At 40.4% G+C, this 17201-nt stretch overlaps 4 protein-coding genes across 14 annotated transcripts; 3 read left to right on the top strand and 1 right to left on the bottom strand.

Annotated features, from left to right (window-relative positions):
* Window positions 1-1345: 1345 nt before the first annotated feature.
* LOC143370165 (solute carrier family 2, facilitated glucose transporter member 10) lies at window positions 1346-4902 on the top strand. Of its 6 annotated transcripts, none has more exons than XM_076814897.1 (6): window positions 1346-1540; window positions 1856-2260; window positions 2348-2899; window positions 2971-3314; window positions 3409-3637; window positions 3714-4902. In XM_076814897.1, the coding sequence occupies exons 2-6, from the start codon at window positions 1915-1917 to the stop codon at window positions 3959-3961; spliced, it is 1719 nt and encodes a 572-aa protein (XP_076671012.1). In that variant the 5' UTR covers window positions 1346-1540; window positions 1856-1914; the 3' UTR covers window positions 3962-4902. The 6 variants fall into 6 exon arrangements, with proteins under 6 accessions (XP_076671012.1, XP_076671010.1, XP_076671007.1 ...); XM_076814895.1 differs by having other exon boundaries at window positions 1838-2260; XM_076814892.1 differs by having other exon boundaries at window positions 1346-1554.
* Window positions 4736-11753, bottom strand: LOC143370162 (uncharacterized). Of its 4 annotated transcripts, XM_076814883.1 has the most exons (5): window positions 11085-11752; window positions 10440-10623; window positions 10167-10360; window positions 7955-8164; window positions 4736-7861 (listed from the first exon to the last, which is right to left on the bottom strand). In XM_076814883.1, exons 1-5 carry the CDS (start codon window positions 11263-11265, stop codon window positions 5142-5144), a joined length of 3489 nt encoding a protein of 1162 aa, XP_076670998.1. In that variant the 5' UTR covers window positions 11266-11752; the 3' UTR covers window positions 4736-5141. The 4 variants fall into 4 exon arrangements, with proteins under 4 accessions (XP_076670998.1, XP_076670997.1, XP_076671000.1 ...); XM_076814882.1 differs by having other exon boundaries at window positions 4736-8164; window positions 11085-11753; XM_076814885.1 differs by lacking the exon at window positions 10167-10360 and having other exon boundaries at window positions 4736-8164; window positions 11085-11226.
* On the top strand, window positions 8029-10513 carry LOC143370168 (carbohydrate sulfotransferase 9). Its single transcript, XM_076814901.1, has 4 exons — window positions 8029-8776; window positions 8849-9174; window positions 9245-9431; window positions 9511-10513. Exons 1-4 carry the CDS (start codon window positions 8669-8671, stop codon window positions 10021-10023), a joined length of 1134 nt encoding a protein of 377 aa, XP_076671016.1. The 5' UTR covers window positions 8029-8668; the 3' UTR covers window positions 10024-10513.
* Window positions 11754-12425: 672 nt separating the features above from the next.
* LOC143370163 (ubiquitin-protein ligase E3C) lies at window positions 12426-17170 on the top strand. 3 transcript variants are annotated; one of them, XM_076814889.1, is made up of 6 exons: window positions 12426-12558; window positions 12759-12946; window positions 13018-13479; window positions 13558-14090; window positions 14170-16217; window positions 16320-17170. In XM_076814889.1, exons 3-6 carry the CDS (start codon window positions 13037-13039, stop codon window positions 16485-16487), a joined length of 3192 nt encoding a protein of 1063 aa, XP_076671004.1. In that variant the 5' UTR covers window positions 12426-12558; window positions 12759-12946; window positions 13018-13036; the 3' UTR covers window positions 16488-17170. The 3 variants fall into 3 exon arrangements, with proteins under 3 accessions (XP_076671004.1, XP_076671003.1, XP_076671002.1); XM_076814888.1 differs by having other exon boundaries at window positions 12476-12658; window positions 12754-12946; XM_076814887.1 differs by having other exon boundaries at window positions 12476-12946.
* The last annotated feature ends 31 nt before the right edge of the window (window positions 17171-17201 follow it).

Below are 17201 nucleotides of genomic sequence, written 5' to 3'. Positions count from 1 at the left end.
TGTAACACGGGATAAATTGTAACATAAATAAAACCTTTTAAACGACAAATCTGGTAACCCACAGCATGCGAGAGCTGCTTGACGATATTAGCTCAGACCAGGTATAAAATAGACCTCTCGTCCTATTGTCTTCAGTGTCACCATTCTGAAGTACCGATATTCTGAAACAACCACTGGTTTTCGAGCGACCTCTCCGTTTTTCGAGCGGTGGGTGCGGGAAACATAATGTCTTTCTAGCATTGACACAGGTAAAGCTGCCGGTATCACCGAGAAAAGTATAAAAGCTGTGTTATACAGGGTGTCCCACTAATTCGGTTCACCTCAAATATCTATTATTTCAAGTAATAAGCGAAAATATTATTTATAAAAGTTGTATGGTTGTAAGAAACACAAAACACGGTGAAACTAAATAGTTTCTTTACAGGTGGTGAGATAGAGCGGATGTGGAGGTCAATTTTATTTTTTCAAATGTACTGTCAAATGTTTTATCGTCGAATTCAATAGAATTGCGAATTCAGAGTACGAAAGTACTAAAGTGCATTGTCCGCCAGCGCCACCAGAGGTCTAATCTTCCTAGTTATTTTCATTCCAGATATACCTACGACATTTATGACACATTTACATTTAAGATACGTGTCGTGTATAAAATAAAAAATTTGTGTCTTTATCCACCACTGGGATATACACGTCCCGAAAAAAAATTTTCGTTTGCCCACCCTTCAACAAAAAGTTATGGACAAAAAAATATTTTCACCAGCACCCCATGAAATTTTTTTAATGATTTGACTGTGGGAAATGATTGTCCATCGTTACCCTCCAGAATCGAATTAAAAAATAAATACCACGAAAAGAAGAATACGGGTGACGCGATCACGTTTAAGTTCGATTTTTTTCGAAGATATTATTAGAATCGTTATTTCAACGATGCTAAATAAAAATGTGTTAGTCTGAATGGGACTCTGAAGTCCCACTAGTCCCTACAGGGTTAAAGCACAGCATATATGTAAATGTAAATGAAGATTTGTACAAAGTATGTGTAAATTTTTCGTTTTCTCAATTTTGAAAAAAAAATGGGCTTACACCATTTTCAAAGTAATCCTGACCATATTGTAAAGTAAAACTACTCGTATAATAAATGTGCGTTTATAATAAAGCAATCTATAGTTTCAAATGAGGCAGTGAGAGGAACAACAGACTAACCTACATTGAAAAAAAAAAATTTTTCCCTATTTTATATGATTAGTAGAGCCTATATATTGTAATACATTATTATTACTAACTCAATTTCGAAAAAAATGTAGGTTAGTCCGTTGTTGCTCTCACTGCCTCTGGTGTAAATAAACCTGTGTTTCTCGCTTTTGCGCATACATCACCACTTTTGTTTCTCCACACTTGTAAGATGGCGCTACGAATCTAAACGTCCACGACTCACGAGAACTGTCAATTCGCGTCTCTACTACCGCCTATTGCTACCGATCCGAACCGCAACTGTCAAATGAGCAGAAGCAACATAAACAGTAATCGTAGTTATCATAATTCTGTCTCGCGGAAACGGTGAGTAACATGCTGAAACTCATTTCTACGTAATGCGAGAAAATTACTACTACTACGTAATCCTGAAAATACGGATCACTTTCCCTGTCAATGATGTCAATTCTCACTAAGCTTTTGGAGCCAATTGTTTAGTAAACAAAACACATTCGCAAACTCCGAACCAGAACAATCTTGTTAACAATGGTAATGATTCGACGATAAGTTGAATTACAAATGCGCGCTATGGGCTGCGTGGAAGCTTAAAGATGCTGTCAAGACTTCTTTACGTTATGTATTATCGCAGTGCTTCGATGATTTTCAGAACGTAAGGGCAACCGGTTTCATGTGAATCATCTGTAACTGTCGTTGTATTAAAGTAAAATGTCGGACGAAGAGGACACTGCCATATTATTGAATAATTCGCATAGAACCACGGAGACGTCTATAAGCAAAGTTCCAAACGAGGATTATCAATGTTTACCTGTAAAGAATCTAAGAAAACCAATTCCAAAGCCGAATGACAATTTGACGCCATTAACATCGGGAAATCAAAATGTTTTTGTTTCCACGGTCGCGATCCTGGCAGGCATTGCTTTTGGATGTGATATGGGAGTAGCTAAACCTATAGCTCCGTTAATCAAGCACGAGTTCAACTTGAATTGCTTCGAAAGGGACTTTGTTATTAGCATTTGGTTTGTTGGCGCGCTCCTTGGTGGTCTAACCGGTGGTATGTTTGAAGAAATTTTGAAAAACCGCTTCTTTGTCCATGGATAATAAGGAACCAAGAACAGATACTAATAATCATGCATTACAGGCTTTCTTGTTGACTCGTTTGGCCGACGTTGGACCATGATACTAACCATGGTTTTCTTGACTTTTGGCGCTACATTATCAGCACTGGCAAATCATTATATTCTATTGCTGGTCGCACGAATAATTTGTGGATATTCTGGGACAGTGTCGGCAGTGGCGCACTGCATATACATGGCAGAAGTATCCGACTCGAATAAACGTGGATACAATATAATATTGTACCAGTTAGGCACAGCTATCGGATTTTTAGTTTCCATTATCGCCGCTGCTGTGAAAAACATAGACTATCAATGGCGATTTTCCATTGGATTGACGGCCGTTCCGGCCTTAGCCGCCTGTATAATTACCATAATATTTCTCCAACGATCTCGACCGTTCCTGCTATGGAAGAGAATGCCAAATATGTCAAAGGCTATATTGAAGAACGCTTGGTACACGATCTTTAAAACACTGACGATTATGGTCTTTCTATTGATACTTCAGCAGGGTACCGGTAAACGACAAGTCTTGCACTACGCGCCGAGGCTGTTTGCATTATTGGGCATCTGTTCGAGTAAGCGTTACATTCATATGCGATATTCTTGTGTGTGAAAACACGTCTCCTTCACTTTGTTCGGTTCGCAGATGTTGCTGAGATCACAGCTTTAATATCGCTTGGCGTCGTAAAGGTTTTCAGTACGATGCTGTCTCTAGTCATAGTGGAAAGATGCGGACGTCGAACAGCGCTAATCACATCGGCGACCATTTGCATGACGACAATATCATTATTGTCTTTACTCGCCACGATAGATAGGGGCGACGATAATCTAGATATCGTGAATAATCATTGTAAGAATCATAATAACCAGGAAAAAATGCAAAACGTTATGCCTGCCGGATCTCCGCCACCGTTTCCCTTGCTGCCAACTCCATTAGCGATAGTCGCTCCTAGTCCTGAGACATGGACTCAGATCAAAGCGTCCTGCGAAGTACGTGTGCTTCCTCTTCCTGTTTAGAGAATATTAACTGCAACATCAACATTCATTAACGAAGCAGATTTTAACGATAATGTGTTAATTGCAGATGCAAAATATCGTCGTTTCCGAAGGTCTGACCGGTGGTTTACGTATTTTGGCCGTAATAACTCTGCTCGTGTACGAGGCAGCGTACGCATTAGGTCTTGGTCCTGTACCGCTGTTAAATCTTACCGAGGTGTTCCCCGTAATGATACGAGGGAAGTGCATCAGTTTTGTTTCCATTGTGATATGGATAACGCATATTATTGCCACAGAATCGGTTAGCACCATGACCAGTAAGTTCCTTCTGTGCTTTATATATGCTTCAAGTAAACGACGCGTGCTTCATATAACACGATTATTCGATTTCAGAGTCGTTAACATTAGCTGGATCGTACCTGTTCTACAGTTTCATGTGCCTCGTTACTATTCTCTACGTTTTTCTGTTCATCCCCGAAACGAAAGGCAAATCTCTGCGTCAAGTTGCTCAAGAGTTGCGGAAAGTTTCTCTTGGAACCCGGATATGTAACAATTTGCGTAGCTTACCGCTCATTTGTTACATCAAATGGATCAAGAAATATGACGTAAACGTGAGTAACGAACAAGGAACCTTAATTTGAGGGCAAGATACCTTTGTGTAACAGATTAATTTATGCAATTTATATACATTCACGAAAACATTTTAAATGCCATCAATTTCCTCCGGTTCCTTTACGACGCGATCGATTGACAATTCATTTAAACGAAAACTTGCAAAGTTCGTAATTTTCTTATTTATATAATACTGTGTTCGAAAGACATAGTACGCGACTAACGCGTACGTACGCGTTACTCGCGCTTTAATTTAAACAAAATTTCAACTGCCAATCGTTATATTACATATCACACGGACGTAACGTGCAACGTCCAACATACAATCAAGTTTTAACACGAAAGACTGACTAGTTTTTTAATTTCTTTTATACATCTGTGAAATTTGTTAAGTAAGTTTCTGCTAAACTTAGTTCCTTTCTCGCGTTAACGTATGTACAATTCTTTACACATACTGCACGATGCAATCACTTCTATGAGAAATATATGTGAAACGATGTAATTAGGGACGAGAAAGAAGTATTAAGTAAAAAGTAATGACCTATAAGTTTTATAGTATAGTAAGAGATGCAGTGATTAAAGTTACGTTGACAAATGTATTTAGACATTCAGATACATACACAAATGTATGCGTATGCGTGTGCCACTCGTTAATAAAAATAGCGCCATTTCTTTTGTCTTTTATTAGAGGTGCGCTATTCCTAGGGAACTTTTAGAATATCATATTCGTTTGAATACTCATCGTAGTTTCTCTACGTGTAACCATGACATGCAATATTTTCTGGTGCCATTTAAAGTATATATTATTATGTAAAAAGTCTTTTATTATATATAACATTGTTGTATATAAAAATAATTTTCATATGTATAAGTATTACACATATCTCTGATATTGTATAATGTAATATCGTACTTGGCAACGATGTACTTAATTGATTTACATACCTAATAAAATGGATACAATACATAATAGGTACAATTCTTCTCCTTATAAAAGATATAATCCGTTCGATAAATTGCAACGAAATAAATATACATACATTCTCCTTCTGTACTTGTCTCTTATCGATCCACAATGAATCTAAGGGGAGGACTCTGATTCCGTAAACTAAAACTAACTAATATCACTCTCGTAGAGAAGCTGTATCCTAAGAAATCGTGTGCGTGCATCGACTCAACTAAGACTACTCCCGGAATTCGAACTACATGCTACTTTTTCACGGCGGATCCGACGAACGATTTTCTTTTGCTCCAAGTTAAAAGTTTCGGAGGTGATAGAACTTGCTCCAGAAATATATGCCTTCTTTCTTTTAAATTTAAGTCGGTATTGCACAGAGACTTGTCGTCCTCGGAAATCGTGTCGGTCTTCTCTCGACTGATTTGAGATCTATCATGCGGAACATTTATCATACGGTTAACGTGAAGCAAAGGGGCTGGTGCCAAATTCTCTTTATCGTGTCTGGTTGAAACATCCGAGGTCTTTTTAAAAATTACCGACACGTTTCTCTTCGATGCATCCGAATCGGGGGAACCAGCTGACTGTCCTATTTTAATAGCGTTGTTCGGAGTAACAACGTAAACCAGCTGCGACTTTGACTCGAATTTCTCCTTTAACAGAGAGAACTTTCGTTTCGGATAATTGATCGCTTTCTTACGTTTACCATCGCAAAACGCTTCCGCCTTCTTCGCATCGCCGGCATTCGAATTGATCGACACATTCGCGCCAGTATCTTTATCTTTATCAGGGTCTATGACATTAGAAGATACAAGAGTCTCGGATAAATTATTATGTACAACTTTAACGTTTTCAACAGGTACCAAAGGACTCATCTCGACGTACAAATCGTTTTCCCTCGAGTCGGACTCGTCTCTTCGATACGCGATAGAGACCTGGCTCTGTAGCTTCCCTTTGTTCCCCAGAATCGGTGAATCCGAGAGTATCGCGTCTATCAACGGTGTGTTCTTAATCGATTCGATCGTACAATATTTAACCAAGTCTCGGATCGCGTCTATCTCACATTTCCCGCGAACGATGCGGGACTCCGGCTCCAATTTTGGCTCCTCCAACCGATTAATGTAATTCCTGTTGTAGGCAGCAGTGTCCTTGAGATCGTTCTTGAACAGCGCTTTCGTGAGCTGCGCTCTCTTTATCAAATCCTTGGGATCGATATCCTCCCACTGGGCGCCCGTGGTGTGGTACACGTGCCTCGGTGAATTGTCGGCCGTGTACCTTCTGATCTGATCTATCGTGCTGACCAGAGTGCTAACGGAACCGCAGCCCGGTCGAGTATACTTATACTCCAACTTCTCCTCCGCGGGCACCTCGTCGTGCTCCTCCAGAATGGTATCCAGCGCGAACATGCCGCCTTTGTCGTCTATCACTACCGGTTTCGCGATATAAAGGGTGGCGTTCTGCTCGTCAACGTCGCAACTCCTTTTCGCGAACACATCCTCGCTGTAGAGCGCTCTTAATTCCCGGGGATCGATCAAGTCGTACGCGAGCGTGTCAAGATAATCATCTTGCTTGAGAATTCCCCTGAGCACCGAGCTAGCGCAAGTCGTGTCGGAGAACTCGGAGCTGTAAGTTGTCCCGGTGGTCGTACTTGTTAAAGTATCCCGTCTTCTGTCCCTGACCACACTGTCGTCGTGGATGTAAGTCTCAATGTCCGTGTATCCTTTCCAGCTACGAATACACCAAGGTGGCCTGGCAACACCAAGGGGACAGACGTTCTCGTAGTCATGTATCGAAGTAACGCAACTCATCGTTTCGTCCCTTTGCTGCAACTCTTTCGTCAGCTTCTCCGTTTCCGAGACCTTCTCGCAGGCGTCGTTGAACATGGTCGGGGTCTTTAGTCTATCCCTTAACACCGCAATACCGATACCGTTCAGCTGGTCGCAAGCTTTGCCGAGAGGACGCTCCTCCAATTTCCCTCCATCGCGCTTCACGCTTACCTCCGATATCAATTCCTTATCGATCAAAACCTTTCCATCCACGTCCTTCTCCATCTCCATCTCGAGGATCAGCTGGTTCGAGAAACACATGCCTCGTCTCTTCTGCGACGAGGCCGACGAGTTGCAAACGGTCGAATCCTTGGCCGGTACGTCTTTGTCTATGTCCATATCCAAACCATGCGTGGTCGGCAGACAAATACCTCTGCGCTTCTGACGATGGATATCCTTCTCGGTGGCATCGTTGCACTCATTCTCAATTTCAAGATACTCACGAGCACCGTCCGACACGGCCAGTGGGCTTTTCGATAGCGCGTTCAACGAGGGGCTACTCTCGTCCTTAGAAAAGTTGCTATGCGCCGACTCGCACTCCGCTGCAACGCCAATGGCAGCGCTCTTTGATTCGTTTTCGATTTTACAAGTTTGATTGATAATACCGTTCTCCGCGCATTCCGAATTCTGTACGATGTTCGTTAACAAGGATTGCTTGTCTGTGGTGACTTCCTCGGATCCAGGCCCCTGAGAATGCTCAACGGAGCACGTCGAATTCGGATAATACTGCTTGAACGATCTGGGAGTAACAACTTGATTGGCTACAACCATCTCGGGCCTCTTATCGGTGTCTGTGGCTGTACCTCCGTTCATCTTTGACGGATGAACCTTGCCGTAATAGAACAGCATACTCGACAATCCGATCATCATACCTCCAGCTATCAGGCTCGTCACTGTCGCGATTTCCTCGCGCTTAATCGCGTCTTTAAAGCATAACACGTAAACGACTAAACACGTTATGTTCTCGGTCACGAGGATAGAATAAAATATGAGTACTCTATACCGCGATTTCCCTGCGCGTAAATTAAAAAAGTCGAAGCAATAAATTAATCCTATGATACAATTATAAATACGCTCCTCCCATACAGTGGGGCAGAAGTCTGTGTTTTGGAGAATTACCCAAACGCTCATAAATAGCCAATGGAGTCCTGTAACATTTGGAGAGGAATGTGCACCGTGTGAAAGACATAAATCTATTTTCAGAGCAAGTAATTTCTGTGTTAGTTCACTCGTACACTTACCAAGAAACAATAAAAACCATTCCCTCAAGCAGACTGCCGTTAAAACCAAAACAGCTATTCTGGATATCAGCATTCCAGCTCGCCAAAGGCCCTGAACAGCCAATGCTACCCACGTTGCCTTGTGATGACCAGGATTTATTTTGTGCATCGCTTTAGTATACGTGCCTATAGCCCAGCTTAACGAGCAAAAGGACACTACGGCGGACAAACCTGTTCGATTACCCATTTAAAAACAAATTAAATACAATTCATTCTCCACCAGTCGAAGAGTTCAATGTTTTCTGTATATTCTTGTACGCTTAAGATTCAGAAAGCTAGATATCAGTACTTGTTGAAATTTTTTTGATCGGTAACAGTGACAGTTGGGAGTCATTTTATTTTTAGCGCTTTAAAACACCCACCCTACCCAGAGAAGGGAACATTATTTTTAAAGTGACCACGCTGTGAGCTTTCCCGATAGAATGTCTGGACGGTAGTCACCAAAGTATAATAGTTTCTAAGCTCGAAGAGCAATACTATCTGCCGGAAGATAGACCATTGTCAGCAATATCTTTGTTCCTGCCTCTGTTATCTATGGGGGCGGGTCAAAGGAAGTAAAAATATGCAGCCTCTCAACCTCAGTTTTCTCTCAAATTGCCAGAATTACATTGCCTCTGTCACAAAAGTATCATTCCCATCGACCGCTGCATTTAATTCAAGTATAAGAGATATAGAATGTCGATGATAAAAATGACAAAACTTGAAAGTCAAACGATGATACGCTCGTATTTACTGAAGGTAAAGTGTATACATGTTTTTAATAACATGTTCGCAGGGTTACATGTAAGTATCACTCCGCCTAATCTACACGGAGAACCGTGGATCCACTAAAAACATGCTACTATTTCTTTACAGAGGCATCTCACATTAGCGAAATTAGTTACTATAATTGTTGTAGCGTTTATGTCGTTTATACTCTTATTGAATTTGTTATACAATTCGTGTTCACACAAGGACGAACATTTAAAGACTGCAAATTACGTAGTAGATATGGAAAGCTATAATAAATACAGCCATCCAGTTAGCAATAAATCTACCTTAACTACTCTATCAATGGAAGAGATGAGAAAGATAAGGATTCAACTGAACGTGAGAAAAAATCAACTAGAACAATACTGTCAAACGATAGTCAGGAAAGAATCAAATTTAGACAATGTGTTGTCGAACATGGTTATTGATACGTAAGTATAAAATGATCTATTTTATTTTCTATCTCCTTACCGCGAATTAATCGACATTTATACTGCGCAGAACGCATGGGATATCGTGGTGCCCTATATACAAAGCAGCAAGTTCTACTTGGATGAAGCATTTTGCTACGCTTGGAGGAGTATTAACTGAGACAGCTATGGAGTTGATTCGGAGAGATATTTTACAGATTAATACCATTGTGCGGAAAGCATTCCCACGCGATCGAGTCGTCAAGAGAGCATATCAAGTACGTGATCATACGAATAATCGCCGAGTGCAGTAGAGATGGTAAATCAGTGCTATAAGAGAGGGCTTTTCCGTTGCAGAAGTTAAATAGAACGAAAAAGTTCTTGATCGTTCGTCATCCATTTGAACGTCTTGTATCCGCGTACAGAGACAAGTTGGAACACATAGAAGGAAGGGATTACTACTACAAGAGATTCGGGCGTCACATTGCGCACAAGTATCATCGATTTAGGAAACCAAATGAAACGAAACTGGAGCCCACGTTTACAGAATTTCTCCGTTTTATAGTAGAAGAGAAATACTTTGACGAACATTGGGCACCATTTGTCGATACGTGTGAACCCTGCCTAATCAAGTACAATTACATTTTGAAGTTTGATACCATTGAGAGAGATCAAAAGTTCCTAATGCAAGAATTAGGTTTAAGCGATTATTTGTACGAACGGAATGATTTGAGAAACATAAATCCACGGGGGGTTACAACCGCTGCATTGGTTAAAGAGTATATGCAGAATGTTCCTAGATCGCTGCTCGATGAAATCAACAAAGTTTATGAAACCGATTTTAAACTTTTTTCCTATTTACCTGTATAATATTTTAAGATGTTTCTCATTAGCAATGGAAACACGAATGTGATAAATTATTGCATTTAGCCCCAAACTCGAGCAATATGTCTACCATGAGATTAATGACTTCCATAGTTTTTATTGGATATAACTATTTTAATTCTTCTTACTTGTCCACAATGGTGTACGATGTAAGACTGCCATAACGTACAGCTGCAATATTAATTGCGGAGCGGCCCCCATGAATGACCCAAACAAGTGCAACATGCATATATCGCTCTCCTGTCTATACACCCAATTCTTATCCTTCGCAAAAGGTTTGCTTCTTAACGAATATATCGTAGCGTAAAGTAAAATCAAATACCTAGAAGTAAAATCATCCACCCTCAAAAGAAACGCAATGACTAATTGTAAACTAATAGCAAACAAATTTAAAATAATACCTGTGCAACACTCCCAAGAAGAGAAAGTGTAATAACCAATGTATAGCTTTAATAGAGCCATCGCTGTGATACCATCTCAAGCTAAACATTTGAATAACGGCTGCGGGTAGAATTGTGAAACTCAAAGCAAAGCATCCCCAAATAAATTGGCCTTGTAAAAAATATTGCATAAATACAATACTATCTACAAAAAAAATATTTTATAATGCTTTTCACGTATTTCCTAAATGCGTATATTCAATGCTTTACTGACATCAATTTCAAAAAAACATGACCTCATCTTACAATTTACGTATACGACTGATATATAAACATTCAAACACGAATTGGACTGGATCGGGCCCCCATTTTAGAAGGCATCGTGCAGCTAGTCTACAGCTGCTACGTGTTACGTTAAAGGCACACAAGCCACAAATTATGTTATATTATAAATAACTAGCAAGTACAAACAATATATACAAAATTGTAAGAATACACGTCTCGCTTTGTGCAATTAGCAAGCTATACATCTGTATAGAATCATCAACCACTTTTTATATTCATTAAAACATACTATTTACGATACATTTTATTGTTGTACATTGAATGAAAGAACTTGTTAGCGCGATACAAAAAGTATATAGTACGCTTTTATTCTTTGTTCACCTGTTGCTATGTCGATGAAAAAAAGACTGACAGAAGTCAAGTAGTAAATTAAGTCTAGCAATCTGAACCGGTAGCATTCTATTTCTCTGTGCAATGTTATCGTCGATACGTTTCCTTTCACAGTTTCGTAGCACGATACAATATCATGTTTTGACTCTGCCGCCGCCATCTTCCCGGCCATTCTTCATTTAATTTTACACAACAGACCAAAGAACGCGTTCCAAAATCTTCCGTGTACTCTCCATCATTTTTATTTACATATACCTAGGATTCCTCAACGAAACCGGATTTAATCATTCTCCCATTTAATCGGAAGTATAATCGTCCAACAAACAGAAATGAGTTTCTTTCGGGAATGAAATTGAATGAAATGGTCCATCAAATTGCAAAAAAAAACATATCAACCAGAACTACAGAGTGACCATCAATTATAGAACCAATCCCGACACGGAATTTTAATTTTCGAACTATACGGTCCAATGAGACGCGCCTTGCCTGCTGCTGATTCATTGTGGATTGTGGCGCCTTGTATAAAAGTGTATAAAAGCAATTTTCACTTGGCGCTCTTGGCGGATAGCGATGGTGATGATAGCGCTGTCCTACGCATTCTTGTTCCTCTGTTAATCCTCTTTGTTCTAGTCATGGTATGCAACTTGCAAGCAACAGTTGTATAATATTCAAAGGTATCGATTTTCAAAACATCTTCTGGCCGCGGGTAAAATTTTTGCATAGAATAATTGAAGAAAACAACTAAGAAAAAAGAGCAGAATCGTGTGTACAGAAGAGAGCACATCGTATGAAGCAAAATCGACAGATCAAGCATTGAAAATAAGAAAAAAATTTGTTTATTTTTTTCGCATATTTCGGTATATGCCCCCCCCGCCCCTTAAATGTTTAAAAAATAGCCCTCGAAAATAAAAATTCCATTTTTTTGTTCGCCTTCATAAATAAAAAGTGTTCCAGAAGCATTTAAACTTTGAAAATTTGCGGGAAAAAAGTTTTTGTTTTTTAATTTTTCAAACTTTTTTCGAAAACCGTTTGTCGCACAAGAAGAAGTAATACAACATAAAAGATGCTCCTTATCCGGATCTATAACTTTTGTTTGACATATTTTTTTATTTAATCAATAACTTGGAAGATATTATATAAAATCGACTTCGCGAGCTGTTAAATAATGATTTAAATGTTTACGGGCCCAGGGGCACCCTTTCCCGTTATCCGATCGAGCTCAAACTTTACACAGATTATTTTTTAATTATTTGGAACTATTCTGGAGGGTGCCCCGAAGAAAATTCAAAAGTCGAAAATAAGAGCCACCCTGACTCACACACTTACGTGCGTCCGTAAGTGCATCGTAATGTATGTATATGTTTCTCGAGTCTCGAATGCTCGATGTTTCTCACATGACTGTGAAGAAATAAAGTATGGCGAGCATTTGATGACTGGACGTATACGTACATACATACAATCTAATGTTAAAACAGCCAGTTATATTTTACTAACGTATCTTTCGAATAAACCAACCGTCGAGAATATATCTGTAATTCTATCTTCGATGTAAACCGCACCGAAACGTAAATCAAAAACATTCGAGAATTTTTGTAGACGTTAACCTTGTCGATGATAAAAAGAGTTTTCACTCTACGCAATAGTAAATTGAAATTTTCAGTGAAGCTAGTGATGCCATTGAGTTTCGAATCGCGTGAAATATTCTGGAAAATGCAGGAATAAGCGGTGAAGTACACACGAGATATCGTGTTCCTTAAAAAATGACATTTTCCTGCCAACTATTTGCGTTCCACGCGTATTAGTAAGGCTTGTGAATTGTCAATTAAAAGTGCCATCGTGAGCCCACTTGTACGGTAAGTAATCTAAATTATAATACCCGGTTACGAGAACGTCTCGATTGATCGAAAACTATTATTTCCTTTAGAGATAAATGTAGGGATGTTATGCTATTGAAAAGAAATCGAAACATCATGTATAGTTTTGAAGGAGATTACAGACGTAAACCTCAACAGAATTTAGCAGGCGCAAGCAGAAGGGACGAAAAGTCTGTACTTTTGCAACATGCCCAATTCGAGCGCTTGAAGCGAGAGCAACAACGTTTAAGACACAATGCTGCATTAAAAGTTCAAGCAGTTGTGCGTGGCTTCATTGTTAGAAAACATATGAAAATAGCCAAGAGAAAAGAATTCGACGAAGATCAGCAAATAACTGGTCGTAGAAATCTGAGTCTGGACGATTTGATAATATATTTTCGAAAATTATTATTCTTCTACGATTGTAACGTAGATGCTGGTAGATTAGTCTGGACGCTACAACATTTTTTAAAGCATCAACAAGAAATTACACAAAAATGTGTGTACTGTCCTGACTGGTTGTGGAGATTGAGGTAAGTTCGGAGGGAACCCGGTTCGATATAATTGCCCCGTCTTTCATTTTGTAAAACGAGAAACATATCTGTCCACAGATGGATCCTTCGAATGTGTATGCAACATAATGCGGCCTTAATGGACAGAGCTTACTCTTTGGCCATACCATTAAGAGCTTTAGAAACATTTATGAGTCGAGAAGACACAGAGAAGGTCTTACGAGAGAATAGTTATAAACATCTGGAAAGCATCTTTGTATACTTAATAAAGCATAAATATTTCGAGCAATTAAGAAAATTGATAGACGAGAAAATCCCACCGATGTTGGAGCCGACTTCCGTCGCGCCGACTCCGATCTCAAAATGTTTAGTGGACATGATAAAACAACCACTGGAGTTAATTTTGTTTCTACCACAGAAAGACGATTTTTCTATGCTGATTTTACAGGAGCTGTGTAAAAGTATACTATCTCCAAGAATGTCCGACCCCATTCGAATGTTCATTATTCCGTCGTTGTCTGAATTTAAAGAATTTCCGTACATTCAGTTAATCGATTGTATCAATAGAATCGAGATAGCGCCTACTATAAGTTTGCTATACTTCATCTTATCCCTAGAATCAAATCAAATCCGTGAGTATATAGAGCGAAAGAGATGTACTAATACTTAATCAGCAGGCATATAATTAATGAAATATTCTTTGTATTATAGCGACGTGCAAGTCTACGGAAGTTCTCATCAGTTATCTACAAGTTCTTGCGTCTATGAGTTCGACGATAATCTCGTTGATCTCCGAGGAGAATATAGAGCAAGCGGACGATTCGGACACAGAGTCTAACGCGACTATGATCGATCAAGAACAAGCCGAGACTTTGCAGCAGTGCATAGAAATGTTGAATGAACAGCAACGCGTTCAAGGAATACTACTGGCGGTGGATCGATGTAAAGATACCGCTGTATTGCAACCATTGTGCCAACTCTGCCATCATTTGCTGATCACCAACAAACTCGCCATTCACAAGTACAAATTGTTATACATGCTTGCTTTCAAGCCGGTATTTTTAAAGAATTTATGGACCGCCCTCGTATCAGTCTGCCAAGTGTCGTTATTTGGCGAAGCAACACCTCTTCTGCAGATTATATCCAGAGGGATTGGACTGTCCAGCGAGGACACAAAGAAAATAGTTCCACTGTTAGCCGTATTTTGTTCACTATTTAGTCTACTTATTGCAACGTTACATGATACAGAGTTTTTCATTCAAATGACCGATCTGCCGTCGGAGATTAACGGGCAACAGACGATGCCGTTTACAACCTCGGAATTGGTTCTGCTGTCCAGTCACTTGAAAGGCGTTTGCTTGGGCTTGGTGGAGCTTGCATTCCCCGACAGCCGACCCACCGTTAGAGACGATTACAAGAACGCAGTCCTCGGGCCGTCCTGTCCCATTCAAAATCAACAGGACACGCAAATGTGGACGCACTTGTTCAAAGTGACCGTCGGTTTGCTGCGTCAGCTGCACGTGCGAGACCTAAGGCGGCAATTCTGCCCGGAAGGGCACTGGATCGCCTCGAATATCGTGATACCGATAGATAAACCTCAAGATTTCGCATTTCGCAGACGCAGGCTCAGGGGCTACGTGCCGTTTCAAGGGCTTCGAGTGTTCACGCGAGAAGAGCTGGAGGAAGGGCCGCCCCTGTACGCCAAGGAAGTTCGAACATTAACGCTACTTCGGGAGATACCTTTCGTTATACCGTTCAACGATCGGGTAGTGGTATTTCAGTCACTGATCTATCGAGACAAAACGGAACAGCAAGGCGAGCTGACGCACTTCATGCAAGGGCCATCGATACAGATATCGGTGAGAAGGAACTACCTCTACGAGGACGCGTTCGAGAAATTATCACCGGAAAACGAGCCAGAGATGCGATTAAAGATGCGCGTACAGCTGTTTAATTCGGCTGGATTGGAAGAGGCCGGTGTAGACGGTGGTGGTCTGTTTAGAGAGTTTTTATCGGAACTGTTGAAAACCAGCTTCGACCCTAACAGAGGCTTTTTCAGGCTTACCAAGGACAATATGCTGTATCCAAACCCTACGGTACAGTTATTGCTCGATGATTTTCCCAAGCATTATTATTTTATCGGTAGAATCCTCGGGAAAGCTCTGTACGAGAATCTGTTGGTCGAGTTACCGTTCGCCGAATTTTTCCTATCGAAAATCGTCGGCCGTCAATCGGACGTGGACGTTCATCATTTAGCCTCCTTAGACCCGGTCATGTACAGGAATCTCTTGTATCTGAAAAGTTACAAAGGCGACGTCGCCGATCTTGGCTTGGATTTCACTGTATTGTCGGACGAATTGGGCGAACGACGTGTCGACGAGCTGAAATCGAACGGTGGCAGTATCCCTGTAAATAATCACAATCGCATCGAGTATATCCACTTGATGGCCGATTACAAGCTGAATAAGCAGATTAGAGCGCAATGCTACGCGTTTAAGCAAGGTATTGGCAGCGTGGTTCCCTTGGATTGGCTTCAAATGTTCAATAACAAAGAGTTGCAAGTCTTGATATCGGGCGCACAGATTCCCGTTGACGTAAACGACTTGAAATTTCACACCAACTACACGGGGGGCTATGCCCCCGATCATCCGACAATAGCTGCCTTCTGGAAAGTTGTTAACGAATTCAGTGACTTGCAAAAAGGCCAGTTATTAAAGTTCGTTACGAGTTGCAGCCGACCGCCCCTACTCGGTTTCAAGGTGTGTACGTTCTCCCTCTATATCTTTTCTTCCTCTTCCCCTGCCCCCTGCCCTCTTCTATTCATTCGACTAACGAATAACGCATGCTTCTGTATGTTTCAGGAGCTCGATCCACCTTTTTGCATTCAACACGCTGGCAGCGTAGATCGCTTGCCCACTTCTAGTACCTGTATGAATCTGCTGAAACTCCCCGAGTTTCCAGACGAAAAAACATTACGCGAGAAACTTTTATACGCGATACAAGCCGGCGCAGGTTTCGAGCTGAGTTAAGCTCAGTTATTCCTTGACTTTTATGTGAATCCTTTCAGTTGAACTGGTGATACCTGACTGTACATACGATCAAAGCGTAATCATGATTAAGTGCGTGTTCAACAACAAGAAAACCGTCATATTTCAGTAGCAGATAAGCGGCTCGGTTGTTTCGATGTTTACTAAGTGCTCCACATGTACCACGTTCATTTAGTAAACCGGGGTATGTAATAGGTTTCCATTTCTGAAACCGTTCTTTCGCCCGTCAATAGATCGATATTAGCTTTCGCAGTCGGGCAGAGGAATTTGCACAAGTCTCTGTCGGACGCGAAGCAATGGACGTGTAATATTTGTCAGGAGGGGCCAATTAATTAGGTGGTAGCGTCTAGGAAGACCACTACCCAATACAGAGAACAAATGTATTTTGTTTGTAAAAATACATTGTGTTTATCCTATTCGGTACATGTATACCAACTGATACACATACATACATATACGCGTGTATACACACTACAGATATTTTTTTCTGTCTAACTTTTCTGCCCTTGGCCTATGACTGTAAATTGTGTATATTTTTATGTTTTGTATTCGTCGTAAATGTGAACACAACTACGTCTACTTTGAATGTACATGAGAAAATAGAGGACATATGTATTTATGAATTCGTTAAACTAGTGTAAATAAAGCGAACTCCTCAAATGTTATATGCATCTATTACAAATACGCAACTTGGCC

The sequence above is a fragment of the Andrena cerasifolii genome, chromosome 6, assembly GCF_050908995.1.
Source record: "Andrena cerasifolii isolate SP2316 chromosome 6, iyAndCera1_principal, whole genome shotgun sequence".
NCBI classification, from domain to species: domain Eukaryota; kingdom Metazoa; phylum Arthropoda; class Insecta; order Hymenoptera; family Andrenidae; genus Andrena; species Andrena cerasifolii.
Note: the sequence above shows the minus strand (reverse complement) of the source record. Positions and strands in the feature narration are given on the sequence as shown.